At 36.6% G+C, this 17,234-nt stretch overlaps 1 protein-coding gene across 50 annotated transcripts in view; it reads left to right on the top strand.

Annotated features, from left to right (window-relative positions):
- The window catches only part of TRDN (triadin), a 415,022-nt gene that overhangs the window by 190,497 nt on the left and 207,291 nt on the right, over positions 1–17,234 (top strand). For all 50 annotated transcript variants that reach the window (XM_070376309.1, XM_070376300.1, XM_070376303.1 and 47 more), the window contains one exon: positions 653–730. In XM_070376309.1, the coding sequence (XP_070232410.1) occupies positions 653–730 (78 nt within the window). The remainder of the gene's footprint in view (positions 1–652; positions 731–17,234) is intronic.

Raw genomic sequence — 17,234 nt, forward strand, 5'->3', positions numbered from 1 at the left:
TGGTTTTGTTTAATTAAAGAAATCACTTGGGATAAGGAAGTATTGAGAACAATTGTGAGATTTTATGGTTCATAATAAGCCTAGAGATGAGGGAGGCTTTTAAGTTTCTATAAAACTGAATATATTTTCCCTGTGGCCCATTATTTACTTAACTGCGGGTCATTTATTTTAGCAGGAGAAAATGTACCTGTTCAATATCAAAAGGCCTATGAATTTTAATTTTCCTTTATTGCCTTATTATATCACTCGAGAATTTTTAGTTAAAAGAAGAAAATGGTGATTTTTCTATGTATTAGGGTTCCTCTTAGCTTCTGTGATTTCAGTTTCCATAATTTGAAGTGCATATTGAAAATAATTGCTTTATTTGAATACATGTAGGTTTTTCATTAATAAACTCCAGTAGATATATTTGACATTGTATATATATCTAAGAAAAGAAATATATTCAGAAATAACTCTGAAGATAACTGAATCTTTGTATGTATCTACTTAAAGATCTCACCTAATATCAATTTTCTTATTGCATAATAATATGAATTTATACTTTGGATTATGAATTATGCATATTGGGGACAGATCTAGCTATTCTATTTATGTATATTAAATTTATTAATAATTTTTTTCAATATCTATTCCTGCATTGTGTGCACAGGGCAGAGCCCAGCCATACCACCTCCGTTACCAACAGAACAAGCTTCCAGACCCACTCTTGCATCACCTACTCTTGAAGGCAAGTATTTTATTTTTCCAAAGATCATCTCTATTGTAGATAGAATATAGAGAAACAAAGCAAAATAGTTGTTGCAGCAACAACAAAATCCACCTTTTCTCATAGTTTTAGTATGTCTAAACTACAGGTTACTCTTCCTAAAAGTACAATTTGCTCCTATTTAGAACACCAAAAATTTCCTCCTGAGATTATACATTGGTAGCCATTGGCTTCCAGAAGGATGACCAGCTTCATACTCTGGAAATCAAGCCAGGAAGTATAGGGTCAAAGGGACAGATAATACCTTGTAATTCTTGAATTGGAAACTCAAGAAAACATTGTATGCTCATTATCAGGAATTATACACTCATGTTAGCCTATTCTCTCCTCTATACCTTATTTATATTCTGTCCCCTAAATCCACTCCCAAATAAATTTCCAATAATTAGGAGAAAATGTTGGAGATTTTCAGCTCTTCTTATGTATCCTCCAAGCCCCTCCTACAAAGATAACCCAGGCCCTATTGATAACCTCTTGTAACTTAGAAAGATGGTAGTAACTTTGTGCCTTAGGAAATAATATAGTGATTAACAGCCTGTGTTCTACAATCACACAGATCTGGGTCCAGACTCTGGTTCTGCCCTTTTCTACCTGGATGACCTTAAATGTGATACCTAAACGTTCAGACTTTTTATTAGTAAAATACTGATGCTCATAATAATAATACTACTACAAACAAGTGTTGTAAAGGTAGAATAAAACTGTAACAATTGCAAAAATTTTATTTTTGTATTTGATAGTGATGAACTTAGGGGTTTCTTTAACTTCATTGTATTAGCTTACTACAACTGTCCACAAAGAATAGTTTGTAGATCACCAGCATCAAGATCAATTGTAAAGCTCATTAAAAAAAATACATATTCCTACCACATCTTAGATCTAGTGAATCAGATTCTCTGGCAATTCAGAGAGGAAAATCTGTATTTTTAACAAACTCCTCAGTTGAGTCTTATATACATTGAATTTTAAGAGCCTTTGGCTTATGTTTATGTGTAAAAATGACTACAAATTCAAGCAGTTATTTTACACCAAACATATAAAGTTGGTAGCCTGCTTCAAATCGTTTTTAAATTTATTTTTTTTTTTCATGACACCTAAAAAAAAAAAATAAATATTTTTATTTTTTAATAAAATCTGAATGCCTTGGTGAAAGATACATTGTCTAATTGACCACAGACCCAGAAATCATTTGGCTATACATTTCTATTTCAGTCAATACATTTATTTATGTTATAGTCAGTAGCCAGGGGAGGATTTCAGTAGCCGAGCAGGTAAAGTTTTCCTGAGTTTAGATTGAAATACCAGCATGTTCTATGTACTTTTATGGCCAGATTCTGACCAAATCATGCCTGTGGCTATGCTGTATTCAACTCACATTTATTTAGAATATTTTTATGTTGGCTGTGGGTATATGCATTTCTTATTCGATGTCTCAAAACCCTGTAGATATTATTATCAATGATTAACAAATTTAGACTTGGAGTTTATTTTTTTTTTAACTAGTATACAGAAGGACTTAGATTCTAGCCCTGACTTTCTAGATCTATAGCCAAGGATCTTTCCATCACATTACTATGCAGACTTTGAAGTTTGAGGATTGTAACTTAATGTTTTATGAGACATCAACAACTTTGGTAATATGAAGGCCTAACGTTTTGTGCTTCAGATTTCAGGCAGTTCTATGATAGACGTATCATCTTCTGATGTCAATCAAGGGTACCCTAGCAATGTGTATCAATATTTAAATATACACAGAGACCACATGGGGATCTTTGACAATGAAAATTCTGATTTGCTAGGTCAAGGGGAAGGCCTGAGATTCTGCATTTTCACCAAGCTCCCAAATATTGCTGCTGCTTCTTCAGTACTTCATCTGAGTAGTAAAGTCCCACCTGGTTTAGGAGGCAGGTAGAGAGCAATTGAATATTCCTAAAAATACTTTCAACTTTGTAGTAATCACCTAAATGACCTACTACTGGCCAAATGTCCTTCAGAATAACTGGAGTGGCACACATGGAAAAATTTTGATTGCTAGTTGTGTGGGGGGAAAGCAAAAGATTTCAAGCCACATACCTAAGCATTGTAGAAAGGCAAGAGAGCAGGAGAAATGCCATTGGGATTGAGGGAAAGGTTACATTATACTTGTAAATTATAACAACCTTATTATATATTGTATGCAAGATATTTTGAGTTGGTCAGCTACAAATTGAATGAATTAGCAGTTGCAAATTTCAAATAAAAATACAATCTGTAAGTCAGTACTGTATCAGTACCAATCTGAAGAAAAGAATTTGGTTATTAGAGACCATGATTTAATGAAAAGTTCATGTAAAGTCTTACTTCAAGAGTCCAAATAAGCAATACTTCTTGAATATTTAGAGAATGATACAGATATAGTCCAAGGTTTGAAACTTTTGTCTCCCATCCAACCAAGCTAAAGATACATTTATTTGGTCCACATAGGTCTTTTATTTATTAATCTTTAAATGTGATCATTTTGATAGGGTGATGGTCTCACTGCCTCCCTTGACTTTCACATCTCCTTCTCCCATCACTCATTTGGGTCCAGATTTCCTTTGTGTGTGAGACAAGTATGTGAGGACAGCTTCTTCTTGATATTATAATTTCTTAAATTCCCTATCAGCCTTAGTGTCTTAGTCTGCAAGGGCTGCCATGGCAAAATACTGCAGATTGGATGGCTTAAACAACAGAAATGTATTTTCTCGCAGTTCTGGAAACTGGGAGTCTCAGGTCAGGGTACCTGAGACTGGATTCTAGTGAGAGCCTGTTTCCTGGCTTGTATACGGTCTCCTTCTTGCTGTGTTGTCACACGGCAGAGAGCACACGCTGGTGTCTCTTCCTCTTCTTAGCAAAGAAACTTCTATTGGATCAGGACTCCACCCTTGTGATCTCATTAAAGTTTCATTTCCTGCTAAAGGCCCTGTCTCCAATCCAGTTACATGGAGGGTTAGGGCTTCAACATATAAGCTTCAGTCCATAGCAGTTGGTAACCTTTAAGTTTAGTTAATGTAAAGCAACTTGAATGTTTACCTCATATAATTTGTTCAGTTTAATAAGTTGTTTAAGTATTTATTTTTTAGCAATCAATGATTTTCCCTTTTTCATTTCTATCATATATGTCTTCCTAACACCATAAATCCCTAACTTGCATCATCTTCTATACATGCTTATAACTGATAGGAGTTAAATATTTTCAAAAATTGTTCTTAACTGAACTCAAATATAACTGAGTTTATACTGATGGTAATAAAACAACAAAAAATCACTCTCGTTTTTGGTTACTGATATATATCAATTTACCTAGCTAGTAAGAAAGAAGAAATTTATAGTCCAAAAGCAAGGGAGGGAGATCAGAGTTGTATTTCTTCTGACATTTGGACTATAATAGCTTATGTGACTTGAGATAATTAGACAAAAACAGACAAGTAACCATCTCACTGTCCAAATGTTCACAGAGCAAGAGATAGCCTGTAAATAATACTGTCACCTTTATGTTTCATCAGATTCTAATTCTACTGTTGTTGTGAGATGGACATAAATCTGGGGACTCCAATTCCCTAATCTAAGGCAGTTTCTGATAGGCATATTATTCAAATGTTTGACTCCACCTTAGCTCCTGGAAGAGGCTCATAAACCATCATGTAGCAAATGTTTTGCCTATCAGTCTGTCACTTGGAAAGGAACGTGTCATTTGTTAAATGGGAAGCTTAGGTTCTGCTATTATATTTAAAGAGAAATATTATTTGACATTTCATCCTGGAGCCCAATACAGTTTAAGTGAATAATCTAGCAATATTGTAGGATTCCAAGACTTTTGTTAGTAGTATCCACTTTTTGTCTGCAGAAAGGCAGTCTTTGCCCTGAGCATGCTGCCACTGAGCAGCTTCCTAAGGAGCCCACATTATCAGGCAACGCTGAGATCATGGGCTTTGTCAGCGCTTGCAGATGTGCTGCCTGGGACTTCATTAACATAATTGATTAGGAACTAGGACATATTTAGTATTAATCAAGCTGTTTTTAGTGAGGCTGATTATGCACAGTCCTTGATGCACTATTTTAGTCTGGAACTTCCTTAGGACCAAGTTGCAAGAAAATGGTATTATGTAAAAAGGAACTTACATGTGACACTAACATATGCTCTTTGATTTGAGGAATATAGTTAAAACAGGTCAAAATGTAGGAGCTTAAACATATTTGCATTTTAATGTTTAAAAGAGGGGGGATTATATATAGACTAGATTATTAAGTTTGCTCACAAAAGATTGGAAACGATTTAGGGTTTTATCAGTAAAAATCGAAAAAAAGACCTTATTATGGGCAAAAGCGTTCTGCACATCCGTGAAGCCCTTTAACGCTTCCTTTGTGCTTTCATACCACTTAAAGCAATGAGTTTCTCACAACACTTGCTTCTCATTCTGTGAAGTTTCTATGCACTTCTTATCTTGGGTCACTTCTCGAAGGCCCAGAAGTGTCTCTCGTCTTCCTAGAATTTCAACCTCTCCCCATACCACACACTTTGTACACCATAATGAAATTATTTTGCTTTGAATCTTCAGATGTAAAAACTAACCATATATTAAATCAGTTGTTTTCTTTGAATCCTGAAGGAAATTGCAACCCACTCCAGTATTCTTGCCTGGAGAACCTCATGGACAGAGGAGCCTGGAGGGTCCATGGGATCACAAAGAGTCGGACATGACTCATGACTGAACAACAATCAACCGTGGGATTCTCCAGGCAAGAATACTCGAGTGGGTCACCATTCCCTCTTCTAGGGGATTTTCCTGAGCCAAAGATCAAACGAGAGTCTCCTGCATTGCAGGCAGATTCTTTACCTTCTGAACTACCAGGAAAGCCCTTACCACTATATGTTTTAGAATACATTTGGCCTTTGTCCATGAAAATTAACTATAGCATCATTGAAAAGATCTTGTATAATGACAATCTCATGCAATCATTTTGGTCATTGTTGTCAATTTGCTTTTAATTATGGACATAACTTACCTGGAACTAACTTAAACAGAAAACTACGTTCAATATAGTATTAATTCTTATGATTTTTCAAACAGTGTTACATTTTGCAATGAATTAGTTTTTCTATCTACTGTGAGCTCTCATTGCTGCTGAAAGGCTTGCAAGTTCAAGCCACTGTAGTTACCCATACATTCCACAAGTGGGACAGGTCTATGTGAGTACCTCGCCTGCTTCACCAAATGGTTCCTCATTATATTAACATCACAGGTGGTTTTAAGCCTTAACATGAAAGCCCATTTATCATGTTTGTCAGAGCTGTTTTTCTTAGGAGAGATTAGTCTGACTGCTCTAGAAGAGAGTCCTCAGTGATGAAACAAAAGAGCTTCAAGCAACATTTTCCATCCCCTTCCAAGCATCAAAAAAATCTGCTTCATTAAATCTTAATATTAGTACAATTGATGGATATGATCCTGTTATTCTTTAATCACTGTTTCCACTGTGGAAGCAGTGGAAACTTTTTATTTTTTTTATTTTTTATTTTTGGGCTCCAAAATCACTGCAGATGGTGACTGCAGCCATGAAATAAAAAGACACTTGCTGTTTGGAAGAAAAGTTCTGACCAACCTAGACAGCATATTAAAAAGCAGAGACATTACTTTGCCTATAAAGGTCAATCTAGTCAAAGCTATGGTTTTTCCAGTAGTCATGTATGGATGTGAGAGTTTCACTATAAAGAAAGCTGAGCACTGAAGAATTGAAGCTTTTCAACCATGGTGTTGGAGAAGATTCCTGAAAGTCCTTTGGACTGCAAGGAGATACAACCCATCCATCCTAAAGGAAATTAGTCCTGAATATTCATTAGAAGGTCTGATGCTGAAGCTGAAACTCCAATACTCTGGCCACCTGATGTGAAGAACTGACTCATTTGAAAAGACCCCGATGCTGGGAAAGATTGAAGGCAGGAGGAGAAGGGGACCACAGAGGATGAGATGGTTGGATGGTATCACTGACTCAATGGACGTGAGTTTGAGTAAACTCTGGAAATTTGTGATGGACAGGGAGGCCTGGTGTGCTGCAGTCCATGGAGTCGCAAAGAGTCGGACGTGACTGAGCGACTGAACTGAACTGATTCTTTAATCGACATTGCTGGATATTATTTTCTCTCCTCCTATTCAACACAACCCCCTCCACCACTACCAAAAATCATGTTGTATGTTCTCAGTGATCTCTGAAGAATTAAAGACTTCAATCCACATGTGATTGATTACTGGACATTTAATGTAAACTGGCCACACTGCATCTATTCTGGCAAAGATGTGGAAAGGTATATATCTTATACTTAAATTACTTTTAATATTCCATTACAGACATAATTTGCAGTAATGGAACCAAATAAAGTAAGGTGAACTACTACTATATACCCTATCTTCTTCTTGAATAAATATATAACTGGTACTAACTTAGTACTGCAGTTGTGAATAATATTATAAATGCAATCACACAAAAGTGGGCAAGAGAACTCTCAAGAGAAAGACTAAAGCCCCAGCTTCCAATTGCAGCTTTGATACTAATCTTTGACAAATGGACTGACTTTTTAGGGCCTCCATTTCTTCTACTGTCAACTGTGGAGACTGAACTTAAATAATCTCAGAGATAATTTTCTGCTTTCACACTGAGAGATCTCAAGCTTATTTTTCCAGGCTGGTGGATTGGTAGTAAGCTGTATTAAGAACAGAGTGAAGACTCCATGGCTTGGCCCAGATTTAAACAGCTCCTATAGATGTGTAAGGCTGTGACCATGGTCTGGATACAGATGTCAAACTTGGGGCAACCAGGCATGTCCCCGTGAAATGGATAACACTATGAAGTATTATTTTCTGAAGTTCAAAAGTGAGTTGTACAGGTCATAAAGGCTGTGAAAGTTAAGAGGAAGATGAAATATGATTGAGGCAAGGCTATGTGGTCAAATCACAAGACTTGCATTGGGCCATAAAGAGTAAGTTGGTAGTATTTGTATGGAGGAGAAAGGAGCAATATAAGAAACTTATTATGAGATAATTTCTTACCATAGGATGCATTCGAGGACAATGTTCTACAGGAGCTAGTAACATTTTATTTACAGTTCTATTAAACTGGGAACTTTATCATCTTTGCTCTTCATTGAGATACATCCTGGGAAGCAAGAAGCATAAAATAATAAAATAGAAATTTGGCTCAGGTTCTCATTCCATTAACTCTATGACACAGTAAATCTTGTTGAACTTGTGGGCAATACAATATTTTCCTTTGTTTTGAGGTGAACTTAACTCATATCTTTGTGCAGTTTTTAATGGAATTGACCTCTAGTTGTAAATTTTGATAACATAGGTAAACCATACTACTTTTGGGGCCTCTTTTACTTAGAAAGTTGCTATGAGGACTGCTTGAAATAATGTATATAGCAACTTAGCACAATTAGGTACTTAGCTATTAGTTACTATTATCATTATTTTTTAATCAGCAAATTTGTACATATAGTAAATACTTAATTTTCATAGTAGATTTTTATTGATATCTGTAGAAGTTAATATGGTAATTGCATTAATGTCATTAGTCAGCAATTGTGAAACTCTATAAAATTTCTTAATATAGGACTCTGGTCATATCCTGAAGAATTTTGTACACAAAACTGAATCATTTACCTCCCTCCCACCCCCCACCCCTGCTACCCATAGACTGCATGAGCCTGCTAAAACAACTGAGCAGAGGAGTAGTACAATTAGATTTGCATTTTAGATTACTGAGTCAGGGATAAGTAAGGTGATGAGTCAGCAATGAGTCAGCGATAGTAAGGGTGGATGACGAAAGGTAGAGCTTGGAGGTTTAGAGGTAAGAAAAATGTAGGAGGCTACTGTTTATGAGGAAAAATCATGCTACTTTTGTTATAAACAATCACATTGAACCCTCAAAACAATTTCAAGCAGTGAATATGATTTATATCATTTCAAGAGAAGATCAGAGGAATCAAATAAATTGCCTAAGATAACGCCATCCTAACAATGGTATAATTGGAATTGGAATTCAAATGTCTCATGCCCAGGATCAGTCTATTCCATTATCTAGAGCTAGCAATTAAAAGTTATGGCTGAGCATAATTGCTAAAGTCTTATCTGACCTGGGTAAATGAATGGCACTTAAGAATAAGAACAGGTTTGGGGAGATGATAATGCATTCAGTTTCAGACTTGCTTAGCACATCAGGGTCCCTGGAATATTCAAAATGGATGATTAAGAGTGTTTAATGAATGTAGTGTTTATAAAGGTTTGAGTGGAGTTATGGTGAAGCACCCCAAGCCTGACCAACTCAGGAAGGCTTTATCAGTCCTAGGCCTGAGGAGTCATGGAAATGGAGAGGTTTACAAATCCCCAAACATTGTAACTCTAAGAGAGATATGCCCAGCCAGAACTATGTCCTTTAGTAGAAGAACATATCATCAACAATGTGTAAAATTATGTATATAATATTCCCAGTGAGCCAGGGAGGTAGTTGGACAATAAATATTCAACTATCTCTTTTATTTTTCCTGCTCTATTATCTCTTGATATTGTTCCTATTGGGCAAACTAACCTGAATCCAGAGGTTGTATTAATCCTTGGTTAACACAATCCATAAAGGTGAGGGTGGATCTTGGACCTGGAGAGAAAATGAAGACTCTGCCATGTGTTGAGCAGCATGTTAAGTGGGATTCACATAAGTGGTCATCTCCAGCAGACAACTGAAGCTAGGAGTCTGGAGTTCACAAATGAGAGAGCTACAGACACTGAAGTCATAAACTTAATCTGAGCATAGCATTTCCAGAAGCATGTGGTGGGGAATTCTAGTTCTATGTTATTCTTGGTGAAAAAGAATTCATAGTGTAATGCTTTGGGTCTGCATAATATGTTATGTTTCCTTTTTGGATAGTCTTAATGTATACAATTGGGCTTCCCTTGTGGCTCAGCTGGGAAAGAATCTGCCTGCAATGTGGGAGACCTGGGTTCTCAATCCCTGGGTTGGAAAGATCCCCTGGAGAAGGGAAAGGCTACCCACTCCAGTATTCTGGCCTGAAGAATTCCTTGGACTATACAGTCCATGGGGTCGCAAAGAGTTGGACACGACTGAGTGACTTTCACGTCACTTCACTTCAATGTATACAATTATATTAAAAAGAACTATGAAATTCTTATTAGAAAACTGTTTAATTATTTTTAACCTCAGTGATGCTCACAATTTGTGATCGGAGAAGCATTACTATTCCCAGTAATACTTATTGAGCTCCCAAGGAACAGGAGATCTTAAAAATATCCTATGTCATACAAATTTTCATTTTGAATATAACTAAATGGCAAGCCAGTCATGAGTTTGAGTGAGGTTTAGGGCACCCAAGAAGGGAAATGTGGGAATAACATTGTCTTGGAGTTCTCCAGAGAAATAGAGCCAATACATGTGCACACACACAACTGCCCCCCTACAGACACACACACAAACACACACACCCAGCGGGGCAGGGAGAGGGGAGAAATAGAAGTTATTCTAATGAATTGGTTCATGCGATCATGTGATTTGGGGTGCTGGTAAGTCTGAAGTCCATCGGGCATGCCTGGGAAGAGTTAATATTATTTTCTCAAGTCCAAAGGCAGACTAGAGGCAGAATTCCTTCTTCCTTAAAAAATGTCAGTCTTTTCTCTTAATGCCTTCAACTGATTGGCAATCTACTTTACTCAAAGTCTACTGATTTAAATATTAATCACATCTAAAAAATACCTTAGAGCAACAATTAGAATGGTTTTGACCAAGTAACTGTTACTATGGCGTAGTCAAAATGAACCATACCAAATGTCATCACATAAAATTAACCATCAAAAACATCAGCAGAAGACAGACTAGAAAGCCAAATATGAAAAAATAATGAGAAAAGAAAGGCTACAACAAAGCCAAGAGCCCCAGAGAGATGGATATGGCAAAAATTGGCCAGGGTCCTTTAGATTTGTTGATTAGAAGATCATGGTGACCTACTGCTATACCCTACCCATAAATGAGGGTATAGCAATCAGGAGTCTGAACTAAAGATCCACTAGTTCATATTAGTTTCTTAAACTCAGAGAAATGACTCAGCTTCCTCATCTAAAAAGTTTTATTTTCAACATAATAATCTCAAAATTCTGTTTCATCTCCACAGTTTTATCATGCTTGAGGCTTTTATTTCATTCATTTTCCTCCCTACACATTTATTTAATTTCCTTGTGTTACACAAGGGCTAATCCCTACTTCTGAGGGGAAAATGAATCATCTATTTAAGTCTTAAAAATTTTCCAACATTTTGTTGTTTTTAAACTCTTTATTTTCAGATGATTTTAGATTAACAGAATAATTGTAAAGATAATATACAGATTTCTAATATATTTTTCCTCTAATGTTTTCATTTTACATAACTATGATTCACCTACCAAGACTAAGAAATAAACTTTGGTACACTAGTCACTGAACTACAGACTGAATTCAACTTTCACCTTTCAATTATTTGTAAAAAAATTTTTAAATTATTCTTTCTTACATGTGTGATGAGGACACAAATATTAACACACGTATTCATAGCTTTTCCCCACCACCGTAATGCCGAAGGAATATTCTAGATATGCCTGGTCAGCTCCTGAGTGCTTATATTATACTTAGGACTCAGGATATGCTGGCTGAGCCAGAAAAAAAAACATTTGGAAGAAGCTCAAATAATTAAATTAATTCATGTTTGAACAAGGGATAGTCCCCAGAAGAAAACATGAGATTTGGACAATGAGAAAAGAGCTTGAGAAGGGAATAGGAGAGTCAGCATGGGCTGGAGTAAGTTTTTAGTGTGTTTTCCAGAAAGAGAGCTTTCCGGTGGTTCAGATGGTAAGGAGTCTGCCCTCAATGCAGGAGGCCTGGGTTCGATCCCTGAGTTGGGAAGATCCCCTAGAGAAGAAAATGGCAACCCACTCCAGTATTCTTGCCTGGGAAATCCCGTAGACAGAGAAGCCTGGCGGGCTGCGGTCCATGGGGTCCCTAAGAGTCGAACACGACTGAGCGACTAACACTTCCACTTCCAGAGAGAGAAGGTTTTTGGAAGAGCTGCTATGATGAGAGATGATTGGGGAATCCAATAAGGAGAGAACCTTTAGAACGTTTTGCTTTGGGTCATACAACATTAGCTATTTTGAGAGACCTCAGGAAAGATTTAAATATGTCTTTAACTCTTCCTTGAATTTTAAACTGCCATTTCTTTTCATTGCAGCACTGAACAGGGCTAGGCATGAGGTAACACAGTTATGTGGAGTTAATATGCTGAAACAAGTATAATTCAGCTTAGTATCATGGAAAAGTAAGTAAGCCTTAACAACTGACTTGACTAAATTAACGGGAAAAAATAGAAACACAAAAAACAAATAGGTGGAAGAGTGTCAAGAAAAAGGAAATATAAGGACATGTCCCGTATATGAAATATAATAGCCTAATGGCTGCAGAAGGCAATGGCACCCCACTCCAGTATTCTTGCCTGGAAAATCCCATGGACGGAGGAGCCTGGTAGGCTGCAGTCCATAGGATTGCTAAGAGTCGGACATGACTGAGCGACTTCACTTTCACGCTTCACTTTCATGCATTGGAGAAGGAAATGGCAACCCACTCCAGTGTTCTTGCCTGGAGAATCCCAGGGACGGCGGGGCCTGGTGGGCTGCTGTCTATGGGGTCGCATGTAGTCGGACACGACTGAAGCGACTTAGCAGCAGCAGCAGCAGCAGCCTAATGGCTCAGATGGTAAGGAGTCTGCCTGCAATGCAGGAGACCTGGGTTCAATCCCTCAGTTGAAAAGATCCCCTGGAGAAGGAAATGGCAACCACTCCAGTATTCTTGCCTGGAAAATACTATGAATGGAAGAATCTGGCAGGCTATAGTGCATGGGGTTGCAAAGAGTTGGACAGGACTGAGCGACTTCACTTTCACTTTCATGAAATACAAATCTGCATTTTTTGTTGTTGTTCAATTTCTCAGTTGTCCGACTCTTTGCAACCCCATGGACTGCAGCATGCCAGGCTTCCCTGTCATTCACTGTCTCCTGAAATTTGCTCAAACTCATGTCCATTGAGTGGATGATGCTATCCAACCATTTCGTCCTTTGCCACCCCCATTCTCTTCCTGCTCTCAGTCTTTCCCAGTATCAGGATCTTTTCCAATGAATCGGCTCTTCACCATCAGGTGGCCAAAACATTGGAGCTTCAACTTTAGCATCAGTCCTTCCAGTGAGTATTCAGAGTCGATTTCCTTTAGAATTGACTGGTTTGAATTCCTTGCTGTCCAAGGGATTCTCAAGAGTCTTCTCCAGCACCAGTTTGAAAACATCAATTCTTGGGCACTCAGCCTTCTATATGGTCTAACTCTCACATCCATACATGGCTACTGGAAAAACCATAGCTTTGACTATATGGACCTTTGTAGGCAAAGTGATATCTTTGCTTTTTAATATGCTCCTTAGGTTTGTCTTTTAGTACACATTAAATATTCTTAAGAAACTTGCATCTCCAGAGTTAAAACTTTTCCATCTTGTTATAATAGTCTTGATTTCCCATTATTGATTAAAAATACTCTTTGGGAAAATCATTAACTTTACCCATAATAAGATAAAGAAGTTATGTTTTTCTTCCCCTATACATCTGTCAACATAGCAAGGAATGTCATCTGATTTGACAGTCCAGTAGCAATATTTTTATTCTGGAGATCCCCAGAATAAAAAATCAAAAAATCAAGAGATGACAACCAAGAATCAGGGAAGAGTAAGGGGCTTTCTGTTGATGAAGGCCAGCTTTTTGGCTCAGAGATCTTTCATAACTTTCATGCTGATATTAAGATTAGATTTTTCCCCTATATTTTGACCAAAGAGAAAATTAGGGATGAGAAGTTTTGTGAATAAGAGTGAGTGTGATTTTTATAGCTTTCTTATTATGAAATTTTAATTGGAACCTTCTTGTGCCAGCAAATTTCTCTCAGAAAGCATTTTACAAGAAAAAGCCAGGTCCCTCCAAAGCTCTAGTTTATAAGTACCATTTTTTCATCATAAAACATTTATTTGCTATTTGTTTCAGCTTAACCTAAATGTTTCTTTCTGTTTTATAAACTTCTTAGAATCCCCATTGAGATTATTCATTCTCTCTAGTACTGATGGAAAAAGTGGCTGCACTGTTAAAGCCAGATCTGTTTTACCCAAGTGGAGTAAGAAGTCTTGGCAATTGTTCACATGATAAATGGTGACAGATACTCGCTTAAATTATGTAAGAATTTTGTGTAAAAAAATTTGATCTACTAGACTAGACCTTCCTTATATTAGGAAGAAGACCGAAATTGCATTAATGGTTTGGTATAATTTATGAACGATGATGAAACTTATGTGGTCTATCATTTGAAATAAAGTTGAATTCCATATATTATAACAATTACAACTAGAAAAGTTGTATTTGTTGAAGGGGCACTTATTTCCTTTATAAATATTGATATGTATTAAGCTTGGGCTTCCCTGATAGCTCAGTTGGTAAAGAATCTACCTGCAATGCAGGAGACTCTGGTTCAATTCCTGCGTCAGAAAGATCTGCTGGAGAAGGGCTAGGTAACCCACTCCAGTATTCTTGGGCTTCCCTTGTGGCTCAGCTGATAAAGAATCCGCCTGCAATGCGGCAGATCTGGGCTCGATCCCTGGGTTGGGAAGATCCACTGGAGAAGGGAAAAGCTACCCACTCCAGTATTCTGGCCTAGAGAATTCTATGGACGTCCATGGGGTCACAAAGAGTTGGACACAACTGATCGACTTTCACTTTCATGCATTAAGCTTAATGTCAATAATTAAAAGGCTTTAATTAAAAATCACACTTATAAATGTGCCCAATATACCAGTAACTTTTGGTAATGTTAAAGTCAAATTTTATTTCAAAATAACTATTGAGTCTTTCTAATTTATTTAGTAACTGAAAAGCTAAATTCTCAAGGACCTGTTATAAAAATGGCCATATCTTTGAAATAATACTTTAGAGTAATTTATACTTTGATTTTAAATGATAAGCAACTTTTTTCTTAAATATCAATAATTTAGTCACATACAGGAAAAACTCAATTCTCTGATGTTTTTAGGTATTTTTGACATTTTAAATGCAACAAAGTACTTTTGCAATTCATTTCCAGCTACAGACAAATGTAGGAAATGTATATAGATAAAAATATGGAAAAGGTAATTATATGTAAATAATATGATTTTGAAAATTGACAGTTACTAGAAATGGATCTTATATTTTCCTTACCCTTGTAGAAAGATGCATTAGAAAATTTATACTAAAATATCTTCAGCAAGCAATGATTCTGCATAAAAACTACATTTTAAAAGGGTTAAAAAGTTTTTAGATAAACTTCAAATAATTGTAGCACCAAGAAAATAAATAAATAAAATAAAAAAGAACAAAAAAGAAAATGCAAAATACTCTCTTTGAAGCTATTCAGAGATGAGGGTGTGGATGGAGAGCTTCTCACTTGAGTCTAGGACTCAATAAACTTTAATTGAGTATTTGCTTCCCAGAATGTAAAAGCATTGAGAGGAAAAATAAATACCAGAAGGAAAAAGAACAGATGTGGCAATCTTTATCTATATAAACATAATCCATTCAAAAATAATGCAATTGTTTTATTGTTTATAAAGTTTTTTTTTTTCATTTTTGAAAGGTTTGGGTGCAATCTACTTTATCCATTTCAAATGGGAAGTTTAATTAACAAACTTTTTTGCAATTTGAAATATATCAAATAATCTTTCCCTTTGCATTCTCTTTTGCATACTAAATTCAGAAACAAAAAAATTGTCATTATGTCAGAGAACTTTGGATGTGAGAGATCTGAAAGACAAGTTTCACAAAGATAGGTTAGAAGCTGGCGCTTCTTTTCTGCCCACACCTTAGTTCATTTGTAATTTTTTGTTAGAGTAAGTCTACTGCAAACTTCATATTCCACGTTGTAGGGGAAAGAACAGAGTTTTCAATGATCCTTAGTTTTAAATCCTTGTTGTGTCACTTACGTGATTTGCGAATTTGGGCAAGTTACTCATCTTTCCTGAGCCCGTTTTATCTCATAAAGGATATGTAGACTTTCATCTGAGAACTAAGTATATATTCTAACACATATAAGGTCATGTGCTATATTCTATTATAGTATTCTACTGCAGTGTAATTTTATATCACCTTAAAATCAGTTTCATTAAACCAAACTAACACAATATTTTGGCCTTGTTCTGATCATATAAAATAACTATTTATGTTACCGAGTCCAAGCACAGTCTGCTCACCGCACAACAAGCCAATAAACCTGAGAGACAAGATATTGAGGCAAGGAATACAACTTTATTTGGAAAGCCAGCTGATTGAGAAGATAGCAGACTAATGTCTCAAAATAACCATCTTGTCAGGGTCTGGATGCCAGGTTCTTTTATAGAACAGAGAACAAGAGAAGTTGAGGAAGTAAAGTAAAAGGCCATTATTTTGCAAATATCTCCTGGAATGGCCAACCTCAGGGAGGGGATGTGATAACCTCTTTACTCTTGGAGCCATTCACAGGTGAGCAGGGTCAGACAGCATATTAAAAAGCAGAGACATCACTTTGCCAACAGAGATCCATATAGTCAAAGCTAGGTTTTTCCAGTAGTCATGTACTGATATGAGAGTTGGACCATATAGAAGACTAAGCACCTAAGAATTGATATTTTTGAATTATGGTGCTGGAGAAGACTCTTGAGAGTCTTTTGGACAGCAAGGAGATCAAACCAGTCAATCCTAAAGGAAATCCATCCTGAATACTCATTGGAAGGACTGATGCTGAAGTTCCAATACTTCAGCCACCTGATGGGTAGAACCAACTCATTGGAAAAGACCCTGATGCTGAGAAAGATTGAAGGCAAAAGAAGGGGGCAGCAAAGAGTGAGATGATTAATGGCATCACTGACTCAATGGAAATGAATTTCAGCAAACTCTGAGAGATAGTGGAGCATAGAGAAGTCTGGCATGCTGGAGTCCATGAAATCGCAAAACGTCCAACAGGACTTAGCGACTGAACAACAATAACAGGGTCAGATTATCTTCCTGTGAGCTGAACAAAGGCTGAACAAGGGCACTTTTAGTTTAGTAATCAGGCAGAGGGGTAGAATTCCCTGAGGCAGGGCATTATGTATGACTACAATAGTAAAAGCAACAAAAAGCAAAGGTTAAAATCAAAGAAACATATCCATCATGGAGTCAGAATTGGCTGTTCCTTGCAACATGGAGAACACGTTTCGACAGTCTTTTTTGAAGCTTAAAGAAGTGTACATAATCTGGTATCTTGAAAATGTTTGGATTTACACTAATTAGCTCTGGATTCCTTTGGACATCTACTTCATGAATGGTACTGTTTCACAAAGAGT

The sequence above is a fragment of the Bos mutus genome, chromosome 9, assembly GCF_027580195.1.
Source record: "Bos mutus isolate GX-2022 chromosome 9, NWIPB_WYAK_1.1, whole genome shotgun sequence".
Classification (NCBI taxonomy): Eukaryota; Metazoa; Chordata; class Mammalia; order Artiodactyla; family Bovidae; genus Bos; species Bos mutus.